General features: G+C 35.9%; 1 protein-coding gene across 5 annotated transcripts in view; it reads left to right on the top strand.

Annotated features, from left to right (window-relative positions):
• The window catches only part of CUNH12orf4 (chromosome unknown C12orf4 homolog), a 63,123-nt gene that overhangs the window by 4,352 nt on the left and 32,784 nt on the right, over positions 1-25,987 (top strand). For all 5 annotated transcript variants that reach the window (XR_004297729.1, XR_004297728.1, XM_032390837.1 and 2 more), the window contains exons 4-10: positions 8,297-8,478; positions 12,870-12,969; positions 13,082-13,203; positions 17,875-17,981; positions 19,644-19,841; positions 20,661-20,789; positions 25,092-25,166. Coding sequence is in view for 3 of the 5 variants with exons in the window: in XM_032390837.1 (XP_032246728.1) it covers positions 8,297-8,478; positions 12,870-12,969; positions 13,082-13,203; positions 17,875-17,981; positions 19,644-19,841; positions 20,661-20,789; positions 25,092-25,166 (913 nt within the window). In the remaining 2 variants the exon portion in view is untranslated. The remainder of the gene's footprint in view (positions 1-8,296; positions 8,479-12,869; positions 12,970-13,081; positions 13,204-17,874; positions 17,982-19,643; positions 19,842-20,660; positions 20,790-25,091; positions 25,167-25,987) is intronic.

Here is a 25,987-nt window from a genome sequence, read left to right as displayed (position 1 = left end):
TTATCTGGCAACCTTAAACCAGCAGGAGTAGTTCATTTTAGGCTTTTACTTTTGTCCTCTCACTTATCCTCACTGTTGTTGTTGTTGCCTTTTTTGATTTGTTTTGTTTTAGAGAGAGCAAGCGGGCGTGAGTTGGGGGCACAGGGGCAGAGGGAGAGAGAGAATCTTAAGCAGGCTGCCTGCTTAATGCGGAGCCCAACGCGTGGCTCTATCTCAACCCTGAGATCATGACCTGAACCCAGGCATCCCTTCACTGTTGTTTTTATAGTTACATAATGTCATCATTTTTCCATTTAAATAATATATCTTATTTCATAGAGTCTAAGATGCCATTGATCATAACACACACCATTATTTTATTTACTACTGAGATAGAACACCACCATCAATTAAGCAATGGTAGAATACCAAGATACCATCAGTATAAGACACATTCTGATTTCTCAGAGTTGTAATGTGAAAAAATACGCATCTTAGAATTGATGAGATACAGTTGAGAATCTCCTGCATGTCAGGTACTGTACTGTGCCAGGTATTGGACATAAAATGGTGAGCAAGATAGACACAAAATGAAATTTACATTTTAGTTAAGGAGCCAGAAACAGAACTACATAAACAGACAAATTCGATAATTGCAAGCTATAATGAGTGAATTACATCCCACTTTAAGCAACTTGGTCTATGAGAATTTGAAAATCAATTTTATGGGGTCATATTTTGTTGTTCAAAGCAGTTTGCTTCATGTCCATTAAGGTTTCCTAGTATGTTTAAAAGATGACACTATTTACATGTATTATTTTGAATGTTAAGAACACAGTTGTTGCATTAAAAAAAAGATATGCCTGTAATAATTACTATTTAAAGAAACCTAATCTTTTTGCTGATAAAGGAATAAATAATTAAGATGTAGTTAAAGAATAATTCTACTTAATTTATTCAAGCAGTATTTTTTTGTACATCTAAAATGTACACAGCTGAGGATTAAGTCTTTGCCTTCAAGGAGCTTACAATCTAGTAGAAAGAGACAAATCTATAGCCAATAACACTGTGCAATCAGTGTTGGGATCAAGGTAAATACATGGGAGCATGTAGAGAAGTTGGGAGAAGAGTGGTCAAGAGTTCCTGAAGAAAGCAATCAATTCCTCTTCTAGGATTGCTATTGTTTTGATACAAAATCTGGAAGCAGAACCTCTTCTAGCCCTGATTTGGTGTAACCAAAGAGAAAACTTCCCAAATGTTAGGTCAATAAGTGCTTATGTGTTTAAATTTATCTTATTATAAAAAAATAATTACCATATTCACTAATTTATGGTTTTCCTTATTCTTCTGCACATTAGCCATTCTAAAAATAAGAATTTGACTGTCTTCCAGATTAATGATCATAACAATAGTAATAATAATAGTAATATTAATGTAACAAAATAAGAACACTCTATACTTATTCATTTAATCACAAGAGTGCAGATTTACAGTGAATTAAAATCAACAAGCCTCCATCGAGCAAGTACTCTGTTCTCACCCTCTGCAAATTTAGTAGATACATAGCACCTCTTGTTACTTAGAGTTCAGCTTTCTAGCAATGCCAGGATTCTAGAAGTATAGTTGCTTGTTTGTTTTTAAAGAATTAAGAAAAGAAAGAGCAAAGAAGCTAATACTAACAGTAAAAAAAGGAAATCTTGACTGTCAGGAAAATAACTGAGAGGACCTAAATATTGTTATACCCACTGGATGTATTCGGGCTGCCACTGGCTGTGAAAATTATAAAAGCTGAACAGCTAGTACAGGCTCAAGAATGTAGGAATCTGTGACTAAAAAGAAGGAATTGAAAGGGAAAAGGAAACGATGTTGCAGATCACCAAAGGGCCGGCAGAGATTAGAAGCTGCAGCCTTATGGAGATCAGAAGAATCCAAGTATGGCAGGCAGAAGACTGTGATAGTGGAAGCAGAATGGAGTAGAGGGGACAGAGGGGCTAACACATCGCTGCAGTATATGGGTAAATGGTATTTCAGTCACCTGAGAAGAATAACTGGACCATCAGGAAAAAGGTGAAATAGCATAATGTTTACAGTAATACCGATTACCTTGGTTATGAAGGAATGAGCTCCATGTACTATAAATGGACCTACTAGATATTTCAGATGCTAATATATTTAAATCGTGAAACTTTTTCCTTAACCACCTTTTGACGAAGATCTTTTAAAAATATAGTACAGGGGTACCTGGCTGGCTCAGTAGGAGCAGTGTATGGCTCTTGATCTCAGGGTCATCAGTTCCAGCCCCATGTTGGGTGTAGATTACTTTAGATAAAGATAAATAAACTTTAAAAAAATTTTAAATAAGGAATGTAGTACACATTTCCTTGCTTTCTTAAACACAGTATATAAAATTCAGTTCTAACTTCTTGAGGACCCTGAGTCATTACTATAAATATAAGTGATTATACCTTTACGTGATACAGTGAGGCACAGCTACAAGGAAGGACTGTCTGTCCCATCACTGCAGATGCAGTACACTGCAGAGATGTACTGAGTATGCTGCTGTTATATAAGGGATTTCCATTGTGGAAGACCATTGCCCCTGATAACAGAGCTGTACTTTAATGGATGTACTTGCCTGGTAGAGGAGATTCTGATGGCCTACTAAAATAAAGTGTGTATGACTGTGAATCTCTACTGTGTGGAGTAATTCTGTTTTCTTCTGTGTTTCCTTTTCTTGTCTACTGTCATAGGATCTATTGCTTGTCATCTTGTTCTGTTTTCAGCCTCTAAAAACCTTATATGGTTTTTTCCTAATCACAGCTGTGTCTTTGCTATTGCACTAATTTTTTAAAATAATGAGAAGTAAGCTTGGCTAGATGAGGAAAGCTAAACAGAGCCAAATATTGGCAAAATTGTGAAGTTGGCTATTTATTTTTGGTGGTGCCCTATCTTCCATTTCAGTATTGTCTTCTCAAGTCTCTTTGTATTCATCCATTCATCAAATGTGTACTGAGCTTCTGTTAGATATCAGATATTGTGTTAGGCACTTGGGGATAAGCAGAAAGAAAATAGACACAGTTCTTACCTTCTCAGAGTTTACAGACTGTCAGCAGACAGATATTTAAAATTAAGTGCAGTGGGGCACCTGGGTGGCTCAGTCGGTTAAGCATCTGCCATCAGCTCAGGTCATGATCTCAGGTCCTGGGATCGAGCCCCATGTGGGGCTCCCTGCTCAGCGGGGATCCTGCTTCTCCCTCTCCCTCTGCTCCTCCCCCACTCATGCACACTCTGTCTCTCTCTCTCTCAAGTAAATAAATAAAATCTTTAGAAAAATAAAATAAAATTAAGTACAGTGAATGTGATAAGTGCTATGGTACAGGACAGTGCAAGGAGAGCACAAAGCAGGTACACCTATTCTAATCTAGAGAACTTCAGGAAAGCTTCCCACAGGAAAGAGAAAGTGAGTTGAGACCTGAAAGATTAGTTGGAAATAGGTAGGTGGAAGGTATGTGGTGGGAGAGGAGAAAAATAATACCCTAGGTAGAGGGTATAAATATAAAGGTTTGGAGGTGAGAGAGCCCATGGCACATTAGAAAAACTGAAAGTTGTTCAGAATGGCTAAGAAAGAGAGTTGCAGGCCATCTCGAGTTCTGTCTTTATGCCGAAGGTAATGAGCAGCTTTAAAAGAGTTTAGTAGAGGAGTAAGATGATGATCATATTTGCACTTCAGGAACGTCAGTTCAGTGCATTAGCGTGAAGAGTTTATCCTGCAAGGGAGAAATATTGGAATAAGTTAGAGGACTGTTGTAGTTAGGGAAGAAATTATGAAAGCTTAGTCTAGAACAATGGTAGTTAAAATGGTAAAGAGAAGATAACAAATGACTTTCCATTCATATATTTGTTTATTCAGCAAATACTTTGTGTGGATCCTGTACTAGGCATTGGGGATGTATCAACATAACAAATCTGGTCCTTATTCCCATGGAATGGTAGTGAAGAAGACAGTTAATAAGTACATAAATTATAATTTTAAAAATGTTATTAAGGAAATAAGTAGGGTGCTGTCATGGAGAACCATGAAGGGGGTTATAAACCTAATTTATATAGGAATAGAGAACTCTTCTCTAAGGTGTTAATATTTAAGCTGAGACATGAAAGATAAAAGATCAATTGGCTCAGATTTCTTGCTTGGACAACTGAGGGAATGGTGGAGTGGTGGCTCCCTTCACTTGAGCTCCTTTCACTTGAGAAGCAAGTTACAGCATAAAAATGATGGCTTCAGTTTATACCCTTTAAATGTGAAGTGCCTACAAGAGGCACCCATGTGGAGATGTCTCATAAACACTTAGCTATGTACACCTGGCACTCAGGAAAGATGATTGGATTGGAGACATGGGTATGGGAGTCATTCATACATAGCTGAATTTTGAAGTCATGGAATGAATGAAATTGCCCAGGGTGACTATGTAGAAGGAAAAGAGTACATGCCTGTGCAGAATCCCAATGAAACCCTGCATTAGAATTGTCTGTTGACTTACCTGTATCTCCTGCTTGTATGGATAGCCACCTGGAAATGTTTAGTGTATTCTCTATTATAGCTCTGGTACGTAGCCCAGTGCCTGAAAATAACAGAGCTTTGGTATGGGTTGGGTAGATGGGATAAGTAGATGGCAAAAAAAAAAAAAAAAAGATGGATGAATATACAAGTAAATGAACACACTAACACTTAAGGGATGAACAGAGGAAGAAGAACCTGCAAAGGGAAGAGAGGAATTGGCCAAGGAAGTAGAAAGAAGACAGAAGATTATGGCTTCATGAAAGTTGAGAAAAAAGAGGTGCCAAGAAGGAGGGAATAGTTCATATGTCAAATGCTTCTGAGAAAATGAAGTGAGGAAAAGACTCAAAAATATCCATTGGGTTTATCAGGTAATCTTTATCTGTAGCAAGATCAGTTTTAATGGATTGGTGGGACTGAAACTAGATTTCAGTGACTTTAAGAATGTGTGGGAGTATTAAGGAGGGCACGTACTGCATGGAGCACTGGGTGTTATACGAAAACAATGGATCGTGGATCACCACATCAAAAACTAATGATGTATGGTGACTAACATAACATAATAAAATTTTAAAAATTAAAAAAAAAAGAATGTGTGGAGTGTGGAAATAGAATGAGTATAGATAACTCAAGAAGCTTGGATGCCTAAAGAAGAAGGATGAGACACTTGCAAAATGAAAACACAAGATCAGAGGTTTGTTTATGATGGTATCGATGAAGACTAGAAGGGATAGAATCAGAACTCAAGTAGAGAATCTTGACTGGGAGGAGGTACATTTCTTCTGTTATGGCAGAAAGGAAGAAGAAAAGGATGGATATAGATTCTGAAAATTTTACTGCTTTAGTAGCAGAAAGTTGAGGACATTTTCTTCTAACTGCTTCTACTCTATCTGGGAAATAAAGACAGGCCATGTGTTTAGATGAAGTGGGGAACTGATGACACAGTTGGATGTTTGAGGAGAGAACTGACCAGAAAAAGATAGGATTTCCAGGCATCATTGAAGGGAAAAGTTAGAGTAGCACCAATCTGTCATCATAAACTTTATAGTTTTGTAGTTTTTCTGCTGCAGCATTCTATAGCCTGACTGCAGGCATAGAGAAAAGGAATAATATTAGAGTTTTGTTAGGTGGGCAAGAGAAAGAACATCAGTCAAGGGGTTGAGGATTTTGGCAAGAAAATATTTGAATGCTGGACCATTCCCTAAACTACTTAGGGAAGAAAGTGAAGCTGGGCGGGACCTAATGGCTGATAAAATATAAGAAAGTAGAAGGGTCTGTGCAGTGGAGATCCTGATGATTTAAAGAACTCATTGCCTGGGAGTAATTGAATGTGAATCTTGGTTGGAGGTTATAGTCAGAGACTGAATGTTTCAGTTTCAGAGGCTGAGCTGTTCCTGGGGATGACACAGAGTGGGGGACTCAGGGGGAGCAGAGGACTTAGTAAAGATAAGTTCAGGGAGGGGCGCCTGGGTGGCTCAGTGGTTAAGCGTCTGCCTTCGGTTTGGGTCATGGTCCCAAGGTCCTGGGATCGAGCCCCGCATCGGGCTCCCTGCTCCACGGGAAGCCTGCTTCTCCCTCTCCCTCTGTCCCTGCTTGTGTTCCCTCTCTCGCTGTGTCTCTCTCTGTCAAATAAGTAAAATCTTTAAAAAAAAAAAAAAAAGATAAGTTGAGGGAATCAAGAGGCAGGGCACTGGATTGGGTTACCCACATGGACATCCAGGTAACCCAGGCTGATGACAGGAGGTGGAACAGAGAGGAAGTCTGTGGTGTGAACTCAGGGCCAAAGCTTTATGCGGGAAGGTAGAGGTGGAGAAATAATGGCCTGGACATTAAATAGTTTTCTTTTCTCAGGCCTTTACTCAATGCCCCCATTCCCGTCAGCCATCACAGTTCCTTTCCTAGCATCCTCTCTCCTGAGGGGTTGGTATGAGTTAGGTTAGGGGAAACTCTGTTTAGTGCTTCTCATGTAGGTAGTTTGTACCTATTGGTAAGGCTTGCTCTAGGCCAAGTGTTAAATTGATGCTGCCGGTTACTGTTGTTAGCTGATCTGGTTCGTGAGGTTCCTGAATATTTGGTACTATGTATGGGCAAGCAGATCTCTATGATCTCTCACGGGCTCCTTCCTACAAAGTTTTAGCCTGAACCTGAAGTGAATTTCGAACTGAGCTTAAGTCACATGGGCTGCTCATAATTCCTAGAGCAGTTAGCAGAATGTGCTTTCAAGTTTTCAGAGGCATTAGAGCAGATGAAATCCATGTTTGAGATTCAGCTAGTCACCTTAAACTCTTCCCTCCTGATCTGGCTATTGATTGAAGTATAAGTGAAAGGTAAGGGATAAAGGTTTACCTATTGATTGACCGATTTGAAGATACCTATTTCTGGGATATGTCCACTTGCTTTAGTTTTAGGTAAATTATTACTCTGAGTTATGTCCTCATCGATTACAGTTTTTATTTTCATTGGCAAGGAAAGGGAAGAATTCAGATTGTTCTTTTTTTATAGGTGTCTGTCTACAAAGATCAGTAATGGAAAAAACATTGAGTTCTTTGTGTTATTTCCACTTTTGCCATTAAATTGTATAATCTTTGACAAAGAACTGCTCAGCCAGTTTTCTCACCTATAAACCATTGTGTCTGTCTGATGTATTGACATATCTCAGGTCCTTGGGACAGGCATCCGTACCTCCCCAGATGGATCTGTGTGCATACTTCCTTGGATGGATCTTTGTGTGTGTTGAGGGTATCCCTATTTTGCCTCTCTCCATGTTTCTGTTTTTCTTGTTTATCAGTGTTTACTCAGTCCCTTATCATTTTTTTAAAGATTTTATTTATTTATTTGAGAGAGAGAATGAGAGAGAGAGAGAGCACATGAGAGGGAGGGAGGGTCAGAGGGAGAAGCAGACTCCCTGCTGAGCGGGGAGCCTGATGCGGAACTCGATCCTGGGACTCCAGGATCATGACCTGAGCCGAAGGCAGTCGCTTAACCAACTGAGCCACCCAGGCACCCAGTCCCTTATCATTTTGATAGCTACTGTTTTCATATTCTTAAAAGCATATTCTTAAAAGATTTCATATTCTTAAAAGCATTTTAAGAGGAAAGAATACTAGAAAATCAAAATAATTGCGTAGGTTTATCTTGATGTAAAATCCTACACATGAATTGGATTTTCAGGGTCATTGCATCACTAAACATGTGAGTATATATGTAACCTCATTTTCTAAATGTATATCCTATAAAACCTTTTTTAGCAATGTATTTTTAATAATGAGAAGCTTTTTTTTTCTAATTATAATAATATAAAGAAAGTTAAGGTCATCAGAAATCCTACATTCCTGAAATAGCTAGCATTAGCATTTTGTTGATCATCCCTTTGTGTGTGTGTGTGTGTGTGTGTGTGTGTTTTACAGAAATGTTACTCTGTAATTTTACAGAAATGTTAAAATTCTGTTATTTTACAGGAATGAGATCATAGCACCCTTAATTTTTTTTCAATTATGAACACTTCCTATCCCTTCCTCCATATTAGTACCCCCTCCTCATTCCTACCTCCAGGTAATTCATATTACATCTTAGTTTATACCTTTCCATCTTTTTGTATACTCAAATAATCCTATATAACCTATATATACACATATATAAATAGAAGGTCTCTATCCTTGTCTGATGTACAAAAAAAAATTCATAATATATGTACTCGTCTAGTAGTATAGTAAATGAAAATGCCATGTCATGATTTAAGAATGTCTGTGTGTCATCTTGTAGACCACGTTAGAGCATGCAAGGCCTGAAGAGCCCAGCTGGGATGAAGATTTTGCAGATGTGTACCATGACCTAATCCATTCTCCAGCCTCTGAAACTCTCCTGAATTTGGAACATAATTACTTTGTTAGTATCTCAGAACTGATTGGCGAAAGAGATGTGGAGCTGAAAAAATTACGAGAGAGGTATTTCAGATTTCTTGCACTATCATAATTAAATGTCACATTGTCAGATACGATGGCTGCAGAATAATTGGTTTACATTTAATTGTAAAATTGAAAAATAAAATAGAAAAAAGTTCTCTAATATTGGAAATTAATTTTCTTGTGTGTTTCAATCTGTAATTTCAACTAGGAAGTCATCACAGGCTTATAAAACTTCTCAAGTGATTTACCTGAATAAATTATGGTGACTTTATATATTATTTCTAATCTTTATATATTATTTCTAAGATCTAGGCACTGTGCAAAATGCTTTAGATGATGTCTTAGCCTGTTCAGGCTATAACAAAATACCATAGACTAGGTGGCTTAAACAAGAGAAATTTATTTCTCCCAGTTCTGGAGGCTTAGGTAGTTCAAGATCAAGGTGCCAGCAGATTTGGTATCTGGAAGACCTGTCTCCTGGCTTATAGACAGTGCCTTCTCAATGTGCACTCCCATAGCCTTTCCTCAGTGTGTGGTCCTGGTGCGTCTCTTCTGGAGAGAGAGTTCTAGATACTAATTCCATCATGAGGGCTCCAACCTCATGACTTCTTCTAAACCCAATGACCTCCGAAGGCCCCACCTCCGAATATCATCACATTGGGGGTTAGGGTTTCAACATACGAATTTGAGGAGACACAAACATGCAGTCCATAACAGATGCCTTATCTCATTTGATTCTTACCACAGCCCAACAATTATTACCCCCTTTTACAGATGAGGAAAATGAGTGAAATAACTTGTCTAAGAACAAGCTAGAATTTGAAGTCATAGCTCCACTCAAAAGCTCTTAACCACTGTACTAAGCTGTCTCCCTATTTGGAACCTCTTTAAAACCCTGCCATTACTAAGTTCATGGTCTCTTTCAGTTCACTTTTGTAAGTTTATTTACATGAGGGGAAAAAATAGCACTAGTATTATTCCAAGACATTTTAATTCATTGCATACAGTATTGAAAACAATGCTTTTGTGATTCATTTTTTTCCCTCCAGAGTAACTAAAAAATTGCTAGCATTATTTATTTTAAAACATGACTTTCCAGATTGCTTCCTAGCAATTCTATAAAATGTAATAATAATTAGGGTATGCTTCTTCTAGATAATCCATTTTAATCCAGCAGAATCTAATAACATTTATTACCTTAAAAACATTCACTTAAGACTTTAGGTATACGTGGTATTAAGATAATGTTTTGAGTGGCTGATGTGAAATTTCTTTAATTGTAAAAGTATATTAGGACCAAATCACATGTATTTCTTGTGACTGACTTGATAGTCTGTCCCAAAGTAGTAAATTTAAAATGATGTTCTGGTTTGCTCCTGGCTCTCATTTGCTTTGCATTAGAAAACGTTGGGACCAGCAAGATGAGAATAATCTGTTATTTTGAGGGTTGTCATAGTTAGGAAAATTTAAAACGCAAAAATCATAAGCAAATTGATTTAGTAATTTTTTCCAGAGAAATACTCTTCTGCATACCAGATCAGCATTTTTACTATATTGCATAGGTTGGTACATTTTCATAACAGTTCTCCTCTCAACCTTTTATTTTCCTATCTAGTAAAATATTAGAACATTCCCTGTCAGAAAGAACTTGATATTTTGACATTTGTCACTCCGTATGGGTTTAGCTTTGCTGTTCAGCTGCATTGAGGCAGTTTATTCCTTTCTAGGTGGGATACCTGCAGTATGAGTCGTTGTCACCAGGTAAAGAGTTGAAGCTGTGTCCCTGAGGGAGACAAAAATTTTATTTAGTCCTTTATTATGTAGCCAGTAAAACTGTGACTATATTTTTAGAGTAAGAACGAAATATAGGTTAGATTTATATAAGTATTCTTCCTCTGGGGAAGCTGCATTAACTTATTAATTATCTGCATTTACTGGTACTTCATACTTTTTTTTTCTATTGTGGAATAGTTTTTTTGTAGGAGTTTGGGTTTTTTTTTTTTTTTTTTGTAAGATTTTTTTTATTTATTTGACAGAGAGAGAGAGAGCAAGAGCAGGAACACAAGCAGGGGGAGTGGGAGTGGGAGAAGCCGGCTTCCTGCTGAGCAGGGAGCCCGATGTGGGGCTCGATCCCAGGACCCTGGGATCATGACCCGAGCCGAAGGTAGACGCTTAACAACTGAGCCACGCAGGTGCCCTGGTTTATGTTATTTTTTGAAATGTCCTTTGGTCAAATCTCTTGATGGGGTTTTGCTTTTTTTTTTCTTTGTAAACATAAACAATATTTAAATACATTTATTTTTTTTTCTTAAGATTTTATTTATTTATTTAACAGATAGATAGAGAGCATAAGTAGGCAGAGTGGCAGGCAGAGGGAGAGGGAGAAGCGGGCTCTCCGCTGAGCAGGGAGCCGGATGTGGGGCTCGATCCCAGGACCCCAGGATCATGACCTGAGCCGAAGGCAGCCGCTTAACCGACTGAGCCACCCCGGCGCCCCGAAATACGTTTATTTTTACAACAATTTGTAGTTTATTCTCCACATACCCAAACTGTTAGCTTGAAAGGGAAAAATAAGCTAGGTTCCTCTTGAGGTAGGTGATTGTTGTAAAGGTTAACAGTATAACTTAAGACAAGTTAGACTTCACTGATAGCTATGGAAGTTCACCCAATTCATTTACCCAATGCATGAGCAGAAGTGACACATTTTCTTATTTCTCTTTTCATTTTAATTCCACTTTACATCTTTAAAAGACAGTTTCTTAGCACAGTATAATAATTTTTTCTGTTTTTTTCTGTTAGGGCAGACTGTTATATTCGTTTTTTCTAAGTGTCTTCAAGATAATGTTCAGGTTGTTAGAATTATCACACCTGACATACTGAGCCAATACCTAGTTAGATAGAGCTAGAAATATAATAAAATTTCCTTTCATCTTAATCCGAGAAAATGTATATTGTATCATTAACTGTATCATTAGCTCTTGCATTTCTGACACATTTAGGATGAAATGTTCGTGCAATTTCTTTTGTTGAATTATTTATTAGTCTTTTTCTCCTCACTGTTAATTTGCTGCTCTTAGCAAACCAGATTTAAGATACAAAAATTTAAAGATACTCATTTATTGATATTTAAAGATACTAAATCTTTAAAACTTAAAAATGGCAATGATACTTTTTATCCACTAGAGGGAACATGCATAATGTAAAATATTAATCTATTTATATCAAAGTTTGTATTTATAATTGTGTCGCAGTTATTTCTGCTTTAATTAAAAATTTTACTTGCAAGCACCTGGCCCCCAATAGTTATAAAAAGTTATTGGGGTCACCTTCATTAGAATTAATTGAGGACTAAATGGTACTGAATATTTAATACTAGGAGGTAAATATAGAAATGTATAAATAAATGTATAACATATAAATGAGTTTTATTTATCACGTACATATAAGTGTCTTAATCAGTTGTTATAAGTAAGGATAAATTCTCTTTTAAGAGCGATTACATTAATTAGACTGATAGTAAAATCCTTTTCCTTTATGTCTTTATTTCATTCTTTTCACATTTGTTTGAAATATATTTTAGAACAAACTTTTTAAATACATTTATATTAGAAGATAATTTTTTAATTTGAAAATTTTTAAGAACTTACTTATTAAAACATACAGAAAAGACAACAAACTGTAGGTGTACAATTCAATAAGTTTTTATAAAGTAAGCACACCCATGTAATCATCACTCAGCTCAAGAAATGGAATATTTCCAGCACTGCAAAAGGCTCCCCCGGGTCTTCTTGTCACAGCCCATCTCTCCCATAAATAACTGGTATCTGCACTTCTAATACCAGTGATTAGTTTTTCCTGTGGGAAAACCATGTTTAATTTCTGCACAAATGAAGAAGGTAAGGCTAAAACATACTTTAGAATGTATCTTATATTCCTCTATAAGGAGAACTTTGTGACTTAATACCAGTTTGATTCTTAGAACCTAACTGACAGCTTCGGCGATACTATAAGCTAACTTTCAGACCTTGAAGTCACTTTAACTCCTGTGCGTATAAGTAGAAAATGTATTAAAGCTGGAGTCAGAGTATCTTCTTTGAGGAAATCTGCAGATGAGAAAGGAGTCTAGTTTCAAGCATTAGTCATGGAAATTGAAAGATCGCCTAGATTTTGACTGCTTTCACTTATGTGTTAAATTTAGATCAAGATCTAGCTGTACAAATGACGCATTATATGACATTATCATTATTCCCACATCCCCATTTCCAGGGCTTCAGAGTGCTTTCTAGGTATTACAGTTGCTGTGCCTGGACATCTTCCTATAAAAGAAAAAATTTTATTTTCACTTCGTAGAGATTGTTTAATGAATCTGGAATGGCCATACCCCTTAAAGATATCATGAATATTATCTGATCTGCTCATTTATGTTTTAGACAAGGCATTGAAATGGAAAAAGTGATGCAGGAATTGGGTAAATCACTGACAGATCAAGATGTAAATTCACTGGCTGCTCAGCATTTTGAATCCCAGCAAGTAAGTGAAGTGCAATGATTTTTAGATACACAGTTGCATTTTCTTTCACTTATGTTTTTAAAAAAAAAAAAAAAAAAAAAAATTGACCACGTGGTGTACTCTCTCTTTTGAGGACTTAGAAAATAAATGGTCAAATGAATTAAAACAATCAACTGCGATCCAGAAGCAAGAATATCAGGAATGGGTGATAAAACTTCATCAAGACCTAAAAAACCCTAACAACAGCTCCCTCAGGTATTAATCATCTATTGTTCTTGTTAGATGAAAGTTCATTGTTAGTAAGAGTTTGTATGTATTATAAAATTGAATCTTTTAGTTGTAGCTATTTTTAAGTTACCAATGACAGTTCAAGATAATTTTATACTTCTAACACCTTTGGTATTATCTGGATTTGTGTGGATTATTTGGGAGGGGGGTTAATTGGTTGGCTTAAGATAGTGATTTGCCCCCTTAGAACTTAGCTATAAATCTCTTAGGTGTGTATATCTAAGTATCCCAAGTACAGTCTCTTGTTCGTTTTAAATTGGTTTCTGTTCAGTGCAATAAGCATTGGATGAATGCATCTTAAATGCCAAGCACTCTCTAAGCAGAAAATCAAAGAAGATGCCTATGCATGTGGAGCTTATATTCTAGAGAGACTGACCTATAAATGAAATAATACTGTGTAGAATGATATGTGCAGTCAGAGAAGCATGTGCAAGGTAGAAAAGGAGTATATACACAACTAATGAATCATTGAACACTACATCAAAAACTAATGATGTACTATATGTTGGCTAATTGAACTTAATAAAAAAAAGAAAAGAGTATAGAAGACTTATGTAATTCATAACTTGTACAGTATCTGATGGCCTAAATGCATTGTATTTCATATGTTGCCCTAGAGCTTGACAGTGCTTATGTTTTCTCCTGGCTGTATACTCATATGTTTGAGAATTTCTTTCTTTCAAATCTTCAAGTATATTCAACTGGAAATGTACTTAGAACAGTATGATAATCCTGTTTCCAGCAGTTGCCTGGAATCTGCTCCAAACATTTAGAAATAGCATTTTATTTGTGTAATGTCAGTCTCCCCTCTAGTCTTGCCTTGGAGACAAAACCCATGTGTGTTTTTTCTACTGTTATACCCAGATCCTTGCCAAGTGTCTACCTCTTCACACTGGCACATAAGACATGCTCAATAAGTATTTATAGGATGGGTGGACAAATAGGCAGATGGATGAATTATCATTTAGCTGTTTACCTGATATCTCTATCACCTCTTATCCAAATATTATAATCTGTCATTTGCCTTATTTTCCCAAGACAACACCTTAGAAATATTTAAACAAGTTTTTATGATTAGAAATGGGGTAACATCCTTGACACTGATATATTTGACTATACTCCTCATTTCAAATAAAAATAATGAACAAAAAATTTAAAAAAATAATGAGCACAATACAAAGGGAGAGGTGGGCAGAAAGAAGGGTTGGGAACATCTGTATCCTATAATGTGTAATGGTGTTTCTCAAACTGCTGGTTGCAGTCTGCCAGGACCATTCTAGATTCTTTACTTTCCAGTCAGACCTTTAAAAATTGCAGTAAAGGGGCACCTGGGTAGCTCAGTCGTTAAGCAACTGCCTTCGGCTCAGGTCATCCCAGGGTGCTGGGATCAAGCCCCACATCGGGCTCCCTGCTCCACAGGAAGCCTGCTTCTCCCTCTCCCACTCCCCCTGCTTGTATTCCCTCTCTCGCTGTGTCTCTCTCTGTCAAATAAATAAATAAAATCTTTTAAAAAATTAAATAAATTTAAAAAATCGCAATAAAATGAGATCAAATGCAATGGAATGGAACAGAGTATGGCAGAGTAGAATAAGGGAAAAATATGAGAGCACATCATACATGAAGCTTTCTATAAATAAATGTGTGTATTAAGCCAGAATGTAAAGTATATACTGTATGTTTTGGTCAGAAATGTGGAGAGTCTGGTGATGGGCATTAAGGAGGGCACATGATCTGATGAGCACTGGGTGTTATACGCAACTAATGAATCATTGAATACTATATCAAAAACTAATGATGTCTTATATGTTGGCTAATTGAACTTAAAAAAAAAAAAGGAAATGTGGAGAGTCACTGATTTCGGGAAGCTGAGAAAGCCCCTTGTTATAAACATTATCTCTCACTTTGCTGCTATAGTTTCAGAAATTCACTCTATAGAATCAATTCCATTGTGTACATATTGGCCTCTAGCTGATGCTGCTTTTACAAACTAAGTATTCCTAGGAAAGAATGTTTTTACTGTGACTTTGTCAGTTTTGTTTTTCTTTTAATAGCAGTTTCCTTGGGCAGCAGAAACTTGTTTTCAACTCAACTCCGTATAGAACTCCTATAAGAAGTTGATAAAAGTGGCATTTTATTTTTAGCCATTATTTTTGCTTTTTTTAAAAAAAAGTCAGGCCTACTGAAGGGTAAATTATGCAAATTAAAATTTACCTCTTTTAGGTTTACATTTTGATGAGTTTTGACAAACTTAACTGTCATGAAATCATCACTGCAATCAAGATATAGCATTTCACTTTTATACCTTTATAGCTCATTCCTTTCTCTTTCCCAGCTCCTGGCAACCTGCTCTGATTTCTGTCCCTGAAGTTTTGATTTTTTTCAGACTGTCTTATAAATAGAATCAAACTGTTATGTAGCAGTTTGTGTCTTGCTTCTTTCACTTATCATAATGCTTTTTATTCATGTTGTTTCATTTATGAATGGTTCTTTTCTTTTTATTACCCAGTAGTATTCTAGAAATTTTATAGTTAAGATTTATATGCATAAGTCATGATGTATTATTTCATATATATTATATAAGTAAATATGTCTACTATAAAATAATGAATAAACATATATATATATATGATGGTGTATAGTTTTGTTTTTCTTATGATATCTTCATTTGGTTTTGGCATCAGGGTAATGGTGGTATCATAAAATGAGTTGGTGGTCTGCTGATGACCCTGTCAAAGGAGTTGATATCTGTGATCATCAATTTGACATCATATTTTTATTTCTAGTACTTTAATTTCCTTTCTCTCTTTGCTTAAATTCCTTATGTGTCCTTGTGTATTGTTTTCCAATAGATCTTTTAGCATATTGATCATCATTATGTGAAAGTCTTTTTCTTTTATGCCCAGTATCAGGGTCATCTCTCAGTCTGTGTCTGTTGATTGCTTTATCTCTTGACGATGGGTTATTTGTTTCTTTTGCTTGCTTTTTTGGGTCTCTCTTTTTTAAAAGATAAATGCTTGTTGTGTGTATTAGAAGACACTGAGGTAAATAATATTTATGTCCAGAAATGAACAGGCCATTAATGTGAAGGTCATGCCACCCTAGTCAGTAGTTGAGCTGAGTTTGGTTTTTGTTCCTTCAGTGATACCACAGGCTTCATTTTCTACTGTAGTAAGCTGCAGCCACTTTGTATTTAGAATGGGGCTTTGGGTTCTAGAGGGTTTTTTCCTGTCATTCTGTTCCATCCTCACTTTCAGGAGTCTTTGTAGGCTTGTGCCACAGCATAAGGTCTCTATGCTGTTGCTCTACCCCTGAGGAATAGACTGTTGTTGTTTGTGACTTGGTGCTAGATTCATAGTTGGGGGTGGGGAACAGGTCTCTGTTGTCTTTGTCCAGCTTCAGTCTTGGGCAAGCCCTGTATCTCTAGAGCTTGGGTTTGGAGCATTCTCAGCATTTCTACCTGTGCCACTCAAGGGGCTCCCTTGTCTCCTGGACTGCCTCCAGTGTTTTCTTGGAAACACCTGGTGGAGACCATTGGAAAAGAGTTTGCAAGTACATGCAAACCTCCCTCGTGCCTGAGGCTCATAGCTATTCTAAATTTACATGCTAGCCCACACTTGGCCTTTAAGAATTCATTAAAATTTTAGCGATTTCTTTTTACCTCTTTACATTACAGCAGTTCATTTCTGCCATGCTCTGCCCAAAATGAAAACTGTGTCTCCTGTCTGCCCTTGGAGGGGTGTGTTGCATTTTAGAATTGAGTTTACTTGGTTGCCATGTTACCTCAAGTTTCAGAAAAGTTAGGATTTTATAGATTATCTGGCTTTTTCTTGTTGTTAGAGAAGGAGCAGCAATCTCTTGTGGCTTTTCAAATCCTACAATGAGGATGTTTTATTAATATAAATTTATTTTTAGGTTTAAATTTGCCATATATACTAATGGACTTAGTGAGACTGAGACTCTTTGGAATAACCCCAAACATGTGGTCCAAAATGACTATTATAGACTTATATCATCTTCAGCATACCATGAAATTTGAATTTACAGTTGTACAGTTGTACAGTGCCTCCATGGAAACCTTTTCAGCAAATAAACAAGAACAGAGTAGAGCAAAGGGAAAAGTCCTTGAATGGAAGGAGAATGTTGGCAGGGAAAAAAGCAGGAAAAGATTTAAAAAAATAGAAGATTGAATACATCAAAATGAACTTCATCTTTTTTATTATTCCTTTTATTTGACTTCTTAATTTTTATTTCTATAACTTCACCTATTTTTTAGTTTTTCCTAGAGCCAGCCTTGATATAGGATATATTATATTTTTTTAAAATATGCCATTTTAAAGTAGTAAGTTAATCACTTCATTTAATCATTCTCTTGGGCCACATGAGTTGATATTCTAATGACTGGAAAGAATAATATGCAATACTTACTGTAAAGAAATAAAAAAACAAGTAGGAATTTTAAGAACTTCTGGTGTTTATGATTCTTCCTTGTTACCATGGATTAAGGAGTAGTTTAGGAATAAATTAAGTGGTACTCTCAGCTTTCGTTTTGTCTCATTTCATTATAAAGCTTTCTTTCCTTCAAGAAAAGTTCCTGACAAATAGACCAAAAAAGCATATGAATAATTTTATTAATTTCAGTGAGGAAATTAAAGTTCAACCAAGTCAGTTCAGAGAATCTGTAGAAGCAAATGGAAGGATTTATGAGGAGCAGAGAAAGTTGGAAGAAAGTTTTACCATTCACTTAGGTAAGTGGATTCATTTTTTGCAGGCGTAATTTATTATAACTTGGGAAGCTTTTTTTATGCTGTAAGAGAAAAATCCCTAGCATATGAGTACAATGTACCCATGTTGTTTTTAATTATAAATTATATCCTGCTCCCAGCAACATGCAGAAGAATGAAACTGGACCACTTTCTTACACCATAAACAAAAATAAATTCAAAATGGATGAAAGACCTGAATGTGAGACAGGAAACCATCAAAATCCTAGAGGAGAACATAGGCAGTAACCTCTTTGACATCAGCCACAGCAACTTCTTTCAAGATATATCTCCAAAGGCTAGTGAAACAAAAGCAAAAATGAACTTTTGGGACTTCATCAAGATAAAAAGCTTCTGCACAGCAAAGGAAACAGTCAGCAAAACAAACAGGCAGCCTACGGAATGGGAGATGTTTGTAAACAACGTATCCGATAAAGGGTTAGTATCCAAAATCTTTAAAGAACTTATCAAACTCAACACCCAAAAAACTAATAATCCAGTCAAGAAATGGGCAGAAGATATGAATAGGCACTTTTCCAAAGAAGACATCCAAATGGCTTACAGACACATGAAAAGATGCTCAACATCACTCAGCATCAGGGAAATACAAATCCAAACCACAATGAGATACCACCTCACCCCTGTCAAAATGGCTAAAATTAACAACACAAGAAACAATAGATGTTGGTGAGGATGCCAAGAAAGGTGAACCCTCTTGCGCTGTTGGTGGGAATGCAAACTGATGCAGCCGCTCTGGAGAACAGTTTGGAGGTTCCTCAAAAAGTTAAAAATAGAACTACCCTACAATCTAGCAATTGCACTACTAGGTATTTACCCAAAGGATACAAAAATACAGATTTGAAGGGGTACATGCACCTCAATGTTTATAACAGCACTATCAACAATAGCCAAACTATGGAGAGAGCCCAAATGTCCATCAACCAATGAATGGATAAAGAAGATGTGGTAGATATATGTACAGTGGAATATTACTCAGCCATCAAAAAAATGAAATCTTGCCATCTGCAACAACATGGATGGAGCCAGAGTGTATTATGCTAAGTGAAATAAATCAGTCAGAGAAAGACAAATACTATATGATCTCAGTCATAATGTGGAATTTAGGAAAGAAAACAGATGAACATATGGGAAGGGGGGAAAGTAAAAAAGGAGAGAGGGAAACAAGCCATAAGAGACTCTTAACAATAGAGAACAAACTGGTGGTTGATGGAGGGAGGGGAGTGGGAGATGGGCTAGTTGGGTGATGGGGATTTAGGGGTGTACTTGTTGTGATGAGCACTGGGTGTTGTATGTAAGTGAATTCTACACTGAATTGTATGTCACTAAATTCTACCCCAGAAACCAATATTGCACTGTGTGTTAACTAACTAAAATTTAAATTAAAAAAAAATTATGTCCTGCTTCTAGAGTTTGTTGGCTACACATTTTCTGTTTTAGCTAATATTTATTTTTTAAAAATAGAAAGGTTAAATCTGAATAGTTATCAGAATGGGAAATTGCAAGGCCTATTTCTAATTATTTGTAGCACAGATTTATCTGAATTCTTGTCGTAGAGATTTGCATCCTGTTATAGTGGATTTTTGCAGCTGTCTGAGTTTCTTTCTGGGACTGTTGCCCACCCCCCAGGAGCCCAGTTGAAGACCATGCATAATTTGAGATTGCTGAGAGCAGATATGCTGGACTTCTGTAAGCACAAAAGAAATCATCGAAGTGGCGTGAAGCTCCATCGACTCCAGACTGCCCTATCGCTTTATTCCACGTCTCTGTGTGGCCTGGTTTTACTAGTAGATAATCGAATCAATTCATATAGTGGTATTAAAAGAGGTAAGTTAACATTACCATATTTCCTTCATTAAATTTCCCCTTTAATACCATTCTTACAAAGAAAGGAATTACAGAAAAACAAAAAATTTAGCCCTGGTATTCTAGCAGCCAAGCAACACACATACCCAGCCATGGCTATTTTAGATTTCTTTCATACTTCAGCATGGGTAAAGTGCTTCAGGATATTTACTTTTTCTTAAAATTCTATTATATCATAAGTAATGCTCTTATAGGATTCTTGCTTCAAGGCATAACAAAAAGAATAATCAAGACACAAATGTATTCAATTCAGAAGCAGATCCTGGCTCAGTGTATTTTAGTTCATCCCTTTGTCCTTTCTTCCTAGGTTTTTTAGATAACATATTTCTTAAATGTTCTAGGTATAATTCTATGTTCCCTCTGTACAGTTCACTTTGTATGATTATTTTAAAAACTTTATATATATTGAAATGTGTAACTTCTTAAGGAAACTTGAATAGAGTTTATTTCCCATCATAAATAAAAGAGCTTTCTTGTATTTTTCAGCATTTAGGGGACTGGATTATGATTAAAGTAACTATTATTTAAAGAAGGTTTGGAATTATCTGAAAATTTCCTTGTCTATTAATTGTTTGCTCTTTTGAGTGATTGAGAGATTAGGTTTCTGATTCAAACAAAACTGCTGTCCCTAACTTAAGACATAAGTATTGAAAGGGCAAGTATAAGAAATCGTACTTGTGAATTTTATATTTTATTCTGCTAGCTCTCATTGTCTGTAAGTAAATACTAAATATTTGATAGTTCACCTATAGAAGTTCATACATGTTTTGGGTCCTTTAGATTTTGCCACAGTTTGCCAAGAATGTACTGACTTCCATTTTCCCCGAATTGAAGAGCAGCTGCAAGTTGTCCAGCAGGTGGTACTTTATGCTAGAACCCAACGAAGGAGTAAGTTGAAAGAATCACATGGTCAGTAAAACTAAATTTTTCAAAATTTCACTTTCAGTGTATTCTGTCCCTAAGCACTCTAATAGCATGTGGATCATTATTAAAATACAGAAAGTTGTATTGGTGGAAAAGTGGAAGAAAGAAATTAAGAACAAAATTCAAGATCTTTAGAAGCTTGACTTCTGTTCTTAATTTTCTTCTTTGCATGACTTTGTTCAATAACCTTAGCAAAAACTGTCTTTAAATTTAAATTCTGTAGTTACACTTTAAAGTACTCAGTGGAAAGTTGGTGGTCTTTAATCCAAGTTCTGTATCTCTAAAGTGGACATAATTACTACCTCAAAGGGCACTGAAGTGATAGAGTAAATGTTAGCACAAAATATACTTTTTAAATGTTCTATCTTTGATCCCTCTTAGGTAGTAGGAAGTCAGTTATAAGACTTGTTTTTGATTGTTCTTTTGAAAAATTACTATGTCCAGAACTATGTCCTGTTTTTTTTTTTTCATATTTATCCATAATATAAATATCCTTTCTAACTATTTGAGAAATTTGCTGGAAAATTATTTTTAAAGCTATAGAAAATGTTTGTGGCATCTCTCTGTAGATTTCTATTTATTCTTAGACTTAAGGGAAGATTGGGTAAAGGAAAGAACTTTGGCTCAAATTACAGAGTTCTATTTTTTAATTGAAAAATATAAGTTTAAAAAGTAGTTTCTTTATAAATTAAATTGGCATCGTAAGTTTTAGTTAAGAGCTAAATATAAGGGTAATATCCATTCAAAAATATATGTAAGTTGCGTGTTTCTTATTTTTCAGACATTTCATATTATATCACAGGCATAAAATAACAGTGTATGTTCTTATTTGGCTTTAATGCATACTCAGCATTTTATTTTATTTTTTTAATAAAAACTTGATGTCTTGCCCAAAAAATAAAATATGGCAAGTTTTTAAAGTGTGGCTGGTCAAACTTTTAAATCTTCCTCTGGTACTTGGATGTCTATTTTGTTGGTTTGTTTTGCAACTGTAGTGTTTAAAAGAAACCATCATAGTACTTTTGGTTCATATGTTTTGTGTTTTGTAGTAAGCAAAGAGATATTGTTTTATCTTTGCTTGCTGTCTTTGTTCCTCTCCCAATGTAATTTGTAGAATTTCTCCCTTTCTCCTGATGCTAGAAGGTAGCTCTCTAGACTTACCTTGATTAGCATTCACTATGGTTTCCATATTCAATAGACTTCTAAAAACTTGTTTTATTTTTTAATCATTTCCTAAATAGGTAAAACAGTCTCAAGATTCACAATTTAAACTGTACAAAAGAGCATACAGTGAAGATCTTCATAATTGTCCGCCAGCCATTCAGGTCTCCCCACCCCGCAGAGGCAGCCAAGGCTGCCTTGTACCTCCAGACCTATGTCTATGTGTGTATCCATGCGTGTATGTGTGTGCCTGTATTTATTTTTCCTTTTTACACAAGTAGCATCTTTCTCTGCACACTTTTCCGTACTTTGCTTTTTTTACTGAATATTTATTTATTTTGGCCATCATATCATATCAGTGCATAAAAAACATCCTTATTAGCTTTCCACTGCCCCATAGTAGTCCATTGCAAGGCATCCTGTTATTAATCAGTTCCATGGTGGACATTTAATCTGTCCCAACATTTTTGCTACTATAAGTAATAACACATGAATCACCTTATGTGTATATCATTGTGCATGTGTGAGCATATCTCTAGGAATAGACTCCGAAAGAGAAATTACTGGGTTAAAGGGTACATACATTGGTAGTTTTGATAGTGTTAGCTGTTGCTCTCCATAGCCTCACCCCTAGTTTATATTCCCACTCTAGGGAACTGTGGCTTTGCTGTGACACTGTGTGTCACATATGACAGAGCCAGGCTGTGTGAGGAAGTCATAACAGAAATGTATCCTAACATAACAAAGGACCTTTCAGAAAATTCCAGTGTGTCCTCTTATTCTTCTACCATCTTCTTCCTCCATCTCATTCAAACTAGCAGTGATGTAATCAGAAATATCTTAATATTATTCTTAGTAGTGACTAAAAGCATGAAGATTGAGATCATGACAGGTGTGGGAGAAGGAGGAGGATTCTAAGTATATTTATGAGAGATAGAAAGTGTGCAGCAAATGACAGGAAGTTTTCAAACCACATACGGTTAAGGCAATGTGTGTAAATCATGGTATTATTTTGTTCTTGTTCAAGCAACTATTTTGTGGTTTAAGTGAGTCAGTGAAACAAGCAGGTCTATAAAAGACAACTTTCTGAAAGGAACCCACATGTTGTCATAGAAGAGCTCAGTGAAAATACTTTCTCTGTCTTTTCCTCTTCTGTGCACACCCACATATTTGTTCTACACGTTTACATCCTGATACTCAAGTACCTGTTTATTCTAAGGCATTCCATTGTTTTCCTTACTGTGTTCATTATATTAGAATCTTTATGTTTCTACAATCCACGATAACAAGCCAAAAGCAATTTTGTTTTCTGTGTACATGTTATATACATTTTTTTAAAAATGAAAAATAGTAATTTTCTTAATATTACAAGGTATTACCATTAAAACATGGAGAGGGGAATGGGCTATGAACTGTTCTCTCTTATTCACTTAGTAGGGATTGTGTTTGTTCATACCCCATGTAAACAAAATTGTTAGAGTCCTTATTTATCATTTCTTTTGTTTTCTGTGCTATGATCAGACATTTATTCAAAACTTATCAGTTGCTGGGGTGCCTGGGTGGCTAGATGGTTAAGCGTCTGCCTTAGGCTCAGGTCACGATTCCCAGGTCCTGGGATTGAGTCCCATGTCCGGCTCCCAGCTCAGTGGGGAATCTGCTTCTCCCTCTCCCCTTGCTTGTGTTCTCTCTGTCTCTGTCTGTCTCTCTCTCAAATGAATAAATAAAATCTTTAAAAAAAAAAAAAAAAGCGTATCAGTTGTATCGCTCTATATGAGAGACAGACTATTACATTAAATATAGATTCTGGCAACACAGAGCCTCCTCTCTCTGCCTCTTTCTCCTTCTATTGACAAAATATTTTACAAGGTACAATGATATAATCAATTATTCCGAGTAGTCACTAAGTAAAAATACTAAATTACTTTCATTCAGAACATTTTTGAAAGCATAATTGCCCTTGGTATTTTCAGTTTACTCATTTGAAGTTCTGACTGTTTTCAAGTGATACTCTGATGCTGACAGCCATTCCAAATAGTTTTGTATTTAATTGGAATACATATACACCATCTTAAAGATAGCTGCTTTGAATGCTAATATTCATTCTGCATTTTTGAGTTTTGGTAGAAGATACATCTGAATCTTATAAGAAATCTATTAAAAATACATGTACAGGGGCGCCTGGGTGGCTCAGTCATTAAGCGTCTGCCTTCGGCTCAGGTCATGATCCCAGGGTCCTGGGATCAAGTCCCACATCGGGCTCCCTGCTCAGCAGGAAGCCTGCTTCTCCCTTTCCCACTCCCCCTGCTTGTGTTCCTGCTCTCGCTGTCTCTGTCTCTGTCAAATAAATAAATAAAATCTTTAAAAAAAAATACATGTACATATGTAAAATAATTTTTGTCCAAGTATAATAATGTATGGTCAATTGTGATTCATTTTACCAATATTTATCCTTCTAAATAATATCATGCCTTCCAGAAAGAAAAAACAACTATTGAATATCTAACACAAGAAGTTCCCATTTGAAACAAAGTCTCACGTATCTATTTGAAATAAATTGTATATGGTGTCAGATAAGAAGTAACAGATTTCAGAATGGGCTGAATATCAAGTGATTCCTGGTACTACTAACCATTGCTTGTAGTCCTGAACAAGTTATATCAGCAACAGTGACTCAGATTCTAAAAATAAAGATGGCCACTCTACAACTATCTAATGAAGTTGTTTTATGTGTAGTTAATTTAGTGCCCTGAACCTCCCAGATGAAAAATAGGGTACTGCCAAGTCAAATGTGGTTAAGCCCTTAGGGTTTGGAATCTGGGTATGTGAGTTCAAGACCTGGTTCTGCCACTTACTGTGCATCCTTGGTTAAGTTACTTAACTTATGTAACCCTCTGTTCCCTCATATATACAATGAAGATAGTAACAGTATCTACCTCATGAGGTTGTGTTTTATGGGTTTTGTGAGAATTAAATGAGATTATGCATGTAAAACATGTATCAGAATGCCTGGCACCTAGCTATCCTTAGTAAATTTTTGCTGTTATTTTGATTGTTTGGGGAGCAGTAGAATTAAATGTGTCTTCATATGTTGTTATGTTCTTTCATGTTGTATTATCTCATGAATAGATTCTGGAAACCGAAATGGAGGAAATGATGATAAGGCTAAAAATGCTGACAGAAACTACTTAAATATTTTACCTGGTAAGTAGTATTTTATTTGAAATTGCAATTTTCTTATGATCACATCCATGGAGATCATAGATTTGAAATAAAAGTTCTTATGGTGTATACATTATAAGAAGTTTGTCAATGTATCACTTTGAAACAACACTGTATCTACAGAATATACTTTCACAGATGTTCTGCAATTTAAATCTTTATTCTTATACTAGTACTGACTTTCTAGATCCATACAATAAAAATTGTCCAGACAATTGCATAAATTTAATCCCATTTGCTATTTTAAAATTCTTCTGTTATACATTGTTTCTTAGTTTCTTAAATGAAGCAAGAAGTCATTTTTACTCTGAAATATAAACAGTACTAGAGACGGAAACAGTTGAACTTGTGGAAAGAACATGAGTCATATAATTTAGAATCTTTCTTATTTCCACCTCCCCATAACTGTTCCTGTTTCCCATTTCTTTAATTTCCTTTGTTATTTTCAGATAGATTATTTATCAAATGGAAATTCAGGCTCTTGATCCTCTTCCAGATTGAATTCACTCTGGTGATCCTTGTAGTGTTCAGATGACAGAGTATAGCAAGGAAGGCGTATCTGTTCACAAGCATAAAGTCTTTTGAGCTAACTAGTAAAGTTTGCATTTTCCTAAATAACTAGGTTGTTTCCTCAGTGTTTCTACCCCAGATTTTCTACATGTAGGTCACATTCCATTTAATAAGCAAATAACATGTCGCTTTCTGGTATTCATCTTGTCAGTCCTAGTCAGTTAGCTTGTGGTCATCAGCTTCCGAACTCCCTCCCGCCTTCAGAGATTCTACCTTCGTGGGTAATGTTAGAG

This window comes from Phoca vitulina, unplaced genomic scaffold (genome assembly GCF_004348235.1).
Source record: "Phoca vitulina isolate PV1807 unplaced genomic scaffold, GSC_HSeal_1.0 scaffold59, whole genome shotgun sequence".
Taxonomy (NCBI): domain Eukaryota; kingdom Metazoa; phylum Chordata; class Mammalia; order Carnivora; family Phocidae; genus Phoca; species Phoca vitulina.
The sequence above is the reverse complement of the archived record's forward strand: the minus strand, read 5'-3'. Positions and strand labels throughout refer to the sequence as shown.